This window comes from Urocampus carinirostris, chromosome 16, assembly GCF_059441175.1.
Source record: "Urocampus carinirostris isolate Australia breed hairy pipefish chromosome 16, RoL_Ucar_1.0, whole genome shotgun sequence".
NCBI classification, from domain to species: Eukaryota; Metazoa; Chordata; class Actinopteri; order Syngnathiformes; family Syngnathidae; genus Urocampus; species Urocampus carinirostris.
Genome location: NC_142364.1, coordinates 10314552 through 10323783, shown reverse-complemented (window position 1 = coordinate 10323783; position 9232 = coordinate 10314552). Strand labels below are relative to the sequence as shown.

At 40.7% G+C, this 9232-nt stretch overlaps 1 protein-coding gene across 1 annotated transcript in view; it reads right to left on the bottom strand.

The window, feature by feature from the left end:
* Positions 1-6447: 6447 nt before the first annotated feature.
* Positions 6448-9232, bottom strand: part of npdc1a (neural proliferation, differentiation and control, 1a) — a 58919-nt gene continuing 56134 nt past the window's right edge. The window contains exon 9 of the mRNA XM_088320123.1: positions 6448-8830. Within this exon, the coding sequence (XP_088176249.1) occupies positions 8759-8830 (72 nt within the window). The 3' untranslated portion in view covers positions 6448-8758. The remainder of the gene's footprint in view (positions 8831-9232) is intronic.

The window sequence follows — 9232 nt, the reverse complement described above, 5'->3', positions numbered from 1 at the left end:
TTGATGGTGTCTTATGTGAAAAATATGACTAGAATGGCTTTTTTTCACCTCCGGAATATTGCGAAGATTTGCCCGATGCCGTCTCGATCAGATGCCGAAATTATCATTCATGTGTTTATTACTTCTCTGTTTGATTACTGTAATATATTGCTTCTTGGTCTCCTGATGTCTAGAATCAACAAGTTTTGACCATATCGCTCCAATTCTAGCTAACTTGCATCGGCTCCCTCGCCAATTAAATCTGACGTTGAGGTTCTGACACTACCATACAAAAGTTTGCATGGACTTGCTCCCTCTTATCTTTCAGATTCAGTCATGCCTTTTGTTCCAGTTTGAAGCCTCTGCTCGGAAAATGCTGGTCTACTTGTGACTCCAAGAGCCAAGAAGAAATCCGCAGGCTCGAGAGCGTTCTCCATTCGGGCCCCGGTGCTGTTGGATGCTCTGCCTATCTGAGATAAGACCTGCAATCTTAGTAGGAGTGTCCAGAACCTGCAGCTCTCGTCAAAATTTTGAGACAGGAAACAGTCGACGGTGAAGGATTTTATACATTTGACAATAAAAGATTTTATACGATTGAATACAAGTTACATTTATTGAGTGCAATGAAGATTTTCACCGAGAGGGCTTAAATTCAATGACAGGTCACGCCGATCCGAATGCAGAAAATTTTGTCTAGTTCTATTGATAACAGGACTCTGAAGCAGGACGGCAGGCATGGTTTGGCCAAGTTGTTTTGGTTGGTCCAGGCATCGCGACGCTCTTCTCAGAGATGGTGGAGCTCAGGGGGCTTCATTGGCACGCCCATGGGAGGAGCCGGCAGACCATCTTGCGGCAAAACGTGGGCCGAGAAGGGAAGCGGGAGAACGAGAGAGAGGAGGCTTGACAGAGACTCTCATTCTCTCTCTCGTTCTTTCTTTCGTTTGTTTTTTCTCGGTCTCTTTCTTTATCGCCTTCTCTTTCCATCACTGTCTTTCTTTCTCACAATTGATATTTTTTCTCTTTCCCTTGCTCTCCATTTCTTTCTTTCTCCTTTCTCTCCTCTTTTTATTTTTCCTCTGACTCCCTTTCTTTCTCTCTCCCCCCTCTCTTTGCATGGCTTTTGGTGGGAGAACCTGTCTCCACCAATAGGTCCGAAGTGCGATCTGATTTTATTTATATTTTGAAACTTTCTATTAAATGTCCTCAACCGCTTGGCTTCTCTCCAGCTCGATTATTTCAAAGTCTGAAGACTCGGTCTGGTCCCGGATGAGATCCCGCGGAAAGACTTCGGAATGTCCTTTTTTTAAAAGCTTCCGGTTCACGTTTATATATTGTGTTATTGTATTGTAAAGCTGTTTTTTGGGGGGTGCAAATATTTCGTTGTTTTCTTCTTGTCAGTGATGAAAGTTTTTGTGATCTGAATAAATAACCTAAGAAAAAGCTATTTTCTTATGCATGAACCCCGGAACAGGCCTCAAAACCAGACCGTCCTTATTTGAAGCAAAGGAGAAGAAATAAAAGCCCGCAGGGAGACGGAAGACCATCTCAATAGCTCAAGAGATCAAACCCCAGCGCGTCGGCAAGGTCTTTGTCCCGAGCCGGTCCATGGACTTGGCTGAGCGATTGTTATGCAAAAAAGACCTGCAGAGTGAGGACGGGTCTTCAAGAGGGAGCACGCATCACTTTCGGGCTTCTCCCGAGGGGGATGGTGGGCGTCTTTTGGCCTTTTTTTCAAGGAGACTTCACCGTGTGAGAAATGTTTGGCGATTCTAACTTGAGAGAGTGGGGGGGAGAGAGAAAGAAAGGGAGTCAGAGGAAAAATAAAAAGAGGAGAGAAAGAAAGAAGGAAGGAGAAAGGAGAAATAAAGAAAGAGAAGAAATGGAGAGCAAGGAAAAGAGAGAAAAAATATTAATTGTGAGAAAGAAAGACAGTGATGGAAAGAGAAGGCGATAAAGAAAGAGACCGAGAAAAAAACAAACGAAAGAAAGAACGAGAGAGAGAATGAGAGCGAGGAGGCAAGGGAGAAAGAAAGGGGGACAGAAAGACAAAAAAAGAGGAAAAATAAAAAGAAGGGGAGAGACAAAGAAAGAAAGACAAAAAAGGAGAGACTAAGACAGAAAGACAGGAGGAGGGAGAGAGAAAAGACAGAGAAAGAAAGAACAAGAAAGAGAGAAATGAAGAGAAAAAAATGAGAAAAAAGACAGACAGTGATGGAAAGAGAGGGTGAGAAAGAGACAGAGAAAAAAATAAATAAAGAAAGAACGAGAGAGAATGAGAGCAAAAAGGCAAGAGAGAAAGAAAGGGAGACAGAAAGACAAAAAAGAGGAAAAAATAAAAAGAAGGGGAGAGACAAAGAAAGAAAGACAGAAAGGGAGAGACTAAGACAAAAAAGGAGAGACTATGACAGAAAGGGAGAGACAAAGACAGAAAGACAGGAGGAGGGAGAGAAAAAAGACAGAGAAAGAAAGAACAAGAAAGAGAGAAATGAAGAGAAAAAAATGAGAAAAAAGACAGACAGTGATGGAAAGAGAGGGTGAGAAAGAGACAGAGAAAAAAATAAATAAAGAAAGAACGAGAGAGAGAGAGAGAGAATGAGAGCAAAAAGGCAAGAGAGAAAGAAAGGGAGACAGAAAGACAAAAAAGAGGAAAAAATAAAAAGGGGAGAGACAAAGAAAGAAAGACAGAAAGGGAGAGACAAAGATAGGAAGGGAGAGATAAAGAGAGAAAGACAGGAGGAGGGAGAGAGAGAGAGAAGACAGAGAAAGACAGAACAAGAAAGAGAGTAATGAAGAGAATTAACCTGACATGCATGTTTTTGGAATGTGGGAGGAAACCGGAGTGCCCGGAGGAAACCCACGCAAGCACGGGGAGAACATACAAACTCCGCACAGGAAGTCCGGAGCCGGATTTGAACCCATGCAGGAGGTTCCCATGACATGAACTGTGCCGCACATGCGCTAACCACTGTGCCGCCGTGCTGCCCTTTTCGAACATATGTAATATTATTTTGTTGTTGAGTTATTGTTTTTGTTGTTTTTATTTTGATGTTCGAATAAAGTTTTCATTCATTCATTCATTCATCACTTTTTTGTGCATTTTTTTATATTTTTCTGCTTGTTTACGTACATTTTTGTGCGTGTTTGGGTACGTTTTGGAGCTTGTTTAAGTAAGTTTTTGAAGATCTTTTATGTTTTTGAGCGTTTTCACGTATTTTTGGCCTGTTTATATTCGTTTCTGTGCGTGCTCTTGTACAATTTTGTGCGTGTTTATGAACATGCCGATTGTTATTTTTCACGAAATTCGTTACTTTCCCTGGTGACGAGTTAATTTTCCTATAAAGTAATTCAGTTACTAAACTACTTAACTACTATAACGATGCCTTTTTAAACACGTATCATACAGGCCGTTGGGTTTTGGGGGGGGCTGGGGTATTTTGGCCATGAAAGAATCAGAAATCGTATTATGAGTGAATACTTTTGTCTCTTTGAATATTTGGCAATACCTACCATGAATATGTGTTAAGATGATGTATTAACGGGTTAAAACAAAAAGCAAACGTTTTAGGATTATAGTAGAGACTAGAACTTCAGTACCCTAATTCATGATAATCAGAACTAATAAAGTAATGTACAAAGGACTCAAATGTTTTTTTTCTATTTTTTGGGGATTTGGTCACAGATAACAAAAAATGCTATACAAAATGCATTAGTCTGTATCATTTCTTGCCTGTGATTGATCCGTTGCCACACATGGATGCCTGTGAGATTCGATCATGGGAAGTTGCTGCCACATTGTGGGTGTTTTGGAGAACCACTTTGATTCAATTGGATTTTTTTTCTATAATCAAAAATCACCGTTATTTAAATAGCGTTTGTAGAACGGGGGCGCCGGCGCCCCCATGGTAATAAGGTTAAATCACATTAGACGCAATTCATTTGATATTAGTTGTTAGTGTATTTAAAATATATATATATTTATAATTCACTTTTTTTTAATTAAATGAGGTTTCAAACTGAGTACACAGATTGACAATTACACAGACTTATTCTTGATTGGATGGACTTAAATAATTTGATGATTTCTTTGAATGGCTGTTTAAAAAAAACTATAAATGAGATGAGAGTATTTTTTTCACAAATTACTTTTACTTTAACTGAAGTAAATATTTGGATGAGGGCAGCACGGCGGCGCAGTGGTTAGCGCATGTGCGGCACAGTTCATGTCTTGGGAACCTCCTGCGTGGGTTCAAATCCAGCTCCAGACTTCCTGTGCGGAGTTTGTATCTTCTCCCCGTGCTTGCGTGGGTTTCCTCCGGGCACTCTGGTTTCCTCCCACATTCAAAAAACATGCGTTTTTTTGGCCGGTCCAAGTTGTCCCTAGGTGTGAATGAGCGAGTGACTTGTCTGTCCCCGTGTGCCCTGCGATTGGCTGGCAACCAGTTCAGGGTGTCCCCTGCCCACTGCCTGACGATTGCTGGGATGGGCTCCAGCACCCCCGCGACCCTACTGAGGCTAAGCGGTGTGGCTAATGAGATGAGATAAGAATATTTGGATGATTCCTTTTTACTTCTACTTGAGTCATATTATTCTGAAGTAACAGTACTTTTAGTCGAGTCAAATTTTTGGCTACTCTACCCGCCTCTGCTCTAAGTTCATTGTTCCCGGGGTGTGAGGATTTACGCAACGAAGTGAGTTTCAAGCGCCTACGAGGTGTGCCGCGAAACGCGCCGTGAAAATCCACAGCTAAAAGAGAACGCGTGGCTCCCCTTTTCCAGTCAGGAGAGAAAGATCTTGGCGAGCTGAGGATGGGGGAGCTTAAAGTGTCAAGCCTTAGCCCTCCCGTGGAGCGCTAACAAACAAGACTGATGGCTTCTTCATTTTCTTCCTTGAAGCCTTTCATGCCGCCGGCCATTTTTTCACCGAGTCCTACCAACGGCCGTCTTCCTTTCACTGTCCGGGGCCCACAGCGGGCCAGGGGACACTTTTTGGGGTAACCCTTCCCCCAATGTCCCCCCACCACCAAAGAAATGTATGCTGTGGCATCATCAATGGAATATATCTGTTCAATTAAATGAGACAAACTCATTTTAGCTTGGGGAGAAATGGCAGAAAATAAAACTCACGGGGGCCGTACTAGTGGATTAAGGAGAAAGAAAGAGATAGAACAGGAGCATAAGAAATGGAGGGAGAGAAAGAGAGAACAAAAAGAGAGCTGGAGAGAGGGGGGAGAGGGAAAATAAGGGAGTCAGAGGAAAAATAAAAAGAGGAGAGAAAGAAAGAAGGAAGGAAGGAGAGAGAAAGGGTAATGAAAGAAAGAGAAATGGAGAGCAAGGGAAAGAGAAAAAATATTAATTGTGAGAAAGAAAGACAGTGATGGAAAGTGAAGGCGATAAAGAAAGAGACCGAGAAAAAACAAACGAAAGAAAGAACGAGAGAGAGAATGAGAGCGAAAAGGCAAGGGGGAAAGAAAGGGAGACAGAAAGACAAAAAAGAGGAAAAAATAAAAAGAAGGGGAGAGACAAAGACAGAAAGGGCGAGAGAAAGACCGACAGGGAGAGACAAAGACAGAAAGACAGAAGGAAGGAGAGAGAAAAAGAAAGAAAAAGAAAGAGAACAAGAGAGAAAGGCAGAGAGAATAAATGTTGTAGTGAGAAAGAAAGACAGTGAGGGAAAAAGAGGCTAAGAAAGAAAGAGAGACTGAAAGAAAACTAAAGAAGGAACGAGAGAGAGGATGAGAGCGAAAATGCAAGAAAGAAAGAAAGGGAGACAGAAAGAAAGCAAGATAAAAATAAAGAAAGAATGTGAGAGAGTACGGAGAGAACAGAGGAAAAAAAAGAGAAAGAAAAAGAGCGAGAGAGACAGAAAAATGTAGAAAAAGAGGGAAAGAAAAAGAAAGATTAAGAGAGTGAGAAAAAGTAAAAGGAAGGAATAAGATAAGAAGAGAAAGTAAAAGAGAAAAAGAGAGCACAGAGGGAGCAAGAGAGAAATAGCGGAAGAAAAATTTAAAAATACATTTTTCCAATAATAATCTACCCTCGTTTTAAATTTTTTTCCTTTTTCTCCTTTTTCAGATTTTTTTTCTAGTTCTTAATTTTTCCAAATCTATTTCTCTGAATATTTTTTTCTGTCCCTCACATCTTTTTTCGGAATATTCTTTTCTTGTCAGAGAAAAACTGAAAATGGAACACCGAAAATAAATACTACTTATATACAATGAAGAAAATAAATATTTGAACACCCTGCTATTTCTCCCACTTAGAAATCATGGAAGGGTCTGACATTTTCATCATAGGTGCATGTTCACTGTGAGAGAGATAAACTAAAAAGAAAAATCCAGTAACAGAAAATAATTAAAGAAGAAAAAAAAACACAAAATATTCCAAAAACAGAATATTTCAAATACCGTATCAAAAACATCATGACGTTTTTTGATCTCATTGAAAAAAAAAAACCCTTTCAAAATGCGAGTAGCGTTTTTGACGTGGTAAAAAGTTTTATTACCGATCCTTGTTCTGCATGTACAAATACCTATAAAAGGTGAAGACTTTCACTCTTTTATGTACATTTCTGCAGCAAGAGCTTCACTTGGGGACAGAACACAATAGAGAAATTCAACCACGGACACGTCTAAGAATAGCCTGCGCCCCCCCCATAAAACAAAAATGGCCGTTCGGATATTTGGGGTTCGCTCGGCTTCCTCTTGCATACGTTCACGAGAGGCGGCGATATTTTGCATTGCCATGATCCAAACACGGTCAAACCATGCAACAGACATCATCAAGTACTTGGAAATATTCATATATAGATATATATAAACTCTTGAAATCTTCATGTGCAACTTATAGGACCTCGAATGAAAATCGAGCAAGCGCGGCGCTAACGTTCGGAGCACAGTGCCTAGCGAAAGTATCGGCCCCCCCTCCGAGACGATGTGCTCACATTGCCGCACTCAAACACTGAAATATCGAAGAATCAACAACATGTGAGACACAATCCTGAAAAGGAACGAAATACGTTCAACATTTTATAGAAAATCGACAGCGAAAGAAACTAAAAGTCGATGTTGCAAAAATATTGGCCCCCTGGGCTCTCAGCTCACCCAACCGACTCTCAAAGTTGCCTGATGACTTCTGAATGATCCAATGCCTACTTAAATGACTTACAATGACAAACGGAGTACACCGGTATGTAATCTACTCTGTGGTGGGCTCAGAGATTTTGAAAGGAGATACTGGAGAACATACTGTCACGGTTGCCACGGCGCCCAATTGGTCCCCGCCGTGTGGCGCCAGGTACTGTCACGGTTGCCACGGCGCCCAATTGGCCCCGCCCACTGACACCAGCTGAAACGGGTTGACAGATTGCTGCCGGACTACTTAAACGCGGTCTTGCGAGTTGCCTGGTGTCAGAGCGTCTGCGAAACTCCTGCTAGACTCTGTGTGACATGCCAAGTCCTGAGAATTTGCCTGTGTTTGATCCAGTTTTATTTTCGGTCCGATCTGTTTGATTTTGACCACTCTTTTGTTCGGATTTCAATCCACCTCCGCGACCATCGATCCCCGGTTCGATGGTCGAGCATTCCTTCTCTCACCAATAAATTGTGAGTAATGTTACGCGATTGGGTTCTCATTCCTGTTTCCTGTCCTGGTTCGTGACACATAGAGGATTATGAAGAAAACACCAGGTAGGTCTGGGATAAGGTAGTGGAAAATTTCAAAGCAGGAATGGGATACAAGAAGATTTCGCAACATTGACACATCTCCCAGAGCACTATGCGAGAAACAATATCAAAATGGAGAGCGCATAAAACCCTACCAAGAAATGTCATTCCTTCTAAACCTTTGGCCCAAATCGGAAAAAAACTAAAGGGTGAGGCAACCAAGAGGCCCATTGGATGACCTGTAGGCATACACAGCTGAGGTGGGAGCATCTGTGCACAAGACAATCATGAGTAAAACTCTTTTTGGGGAGAGTCAAAACAAAAGCCCTTTCTGAAAGAATGCAATCAAAAGGCTCATTTGGTGTTTACAAGAAGCCACATGAGAGACAAAGAAGATGTGTAACAAGGTGTTCTCGTCAGATGAGACCAAAATTGACCTTTTTGGGCTGAATGCAAAGCCTTACGTTTCGCGTAAGAGTAACACAGCATATCAACCTGGGAACCCATCCCCACTGTCAAACATGGGGGTGACTGTATCACGCTCTAGGGTTGTTTTTCTTCAGAGGCGACTAGTAAGATAGTTAAAAGTTGATGGGAAGATGGATGGAGCTAAATACAGGGTGATTTACAACTGTGTCTCACATGTTGTCGATTTTCGGGAAATATATATATTATATATATTTTTATCAATGAGTTTGAAGCCTGAAATATGGCAATATGTCAAAAACTTCTTTATTGGCCGATCCTCTTGCAAGGCACTGTAAATATTTCCTGCTCGGTATGTGGTTTAGCCACCAGCTTCCGCATGATAAAACCAGAAAGGGGGGCGCTTGTTTTTCCACTTATGTAAATACAACTTCCGAAAATTTCGACGGAAAGAAAATTGAAACGGAGGGTCGTTTAGGAGGATTCTCAAACGGAAAATAAAAGACTTAAAATTCACGACATCGCACGAGGGTTATAAAAACAAAGAGCAGGGAAAGATTAGTAAAGGGCCAAAAGCGAGAACGTATACGGAATTTCTTTCTTTTTTTTTTTTAATGATCTCATCTTCTGCTGGGATTCCTCCGTTTGTCAGCATGCAAGTGTGAGTTTGTGTCATTTTGTGTTTGCGCGTGTTCACTTTTGCTCGCCCTGAAAATGCATGGAGGAGTCATCAAAGAGGGGGTTCTTCACCTCCATTTCGCCAGTCTGCGGGAGAAAAAACACACGATTACCACACTCGGTGCCAGAGGCGTATTTTAATGTCATTTATAGGGTTTTATTCTGGTAAAACTCAAATAATTTGATTTAATAACTAAAATGGAAAGAGTATTCTGAAAAACAAAACAACAGTCCCAAAAATTACTCAATATTGTTTAGCTTTAACTGGGAAAAAAATACTCCATTATATATATATATATATATATATATATATATATATATATATATATATATATACATAAAAATTAAATAAATGCATATGTAAACTGGAAAACAATATGAAATATTCAAAAGCACTCAGAAAAAAAATGAGACGAACAATTGCAGAAAAAGTGGAAAATAGAACAAAAAAAAAAAACATTAAAAAAAAGTGGAAAGAGTATTCTGAAA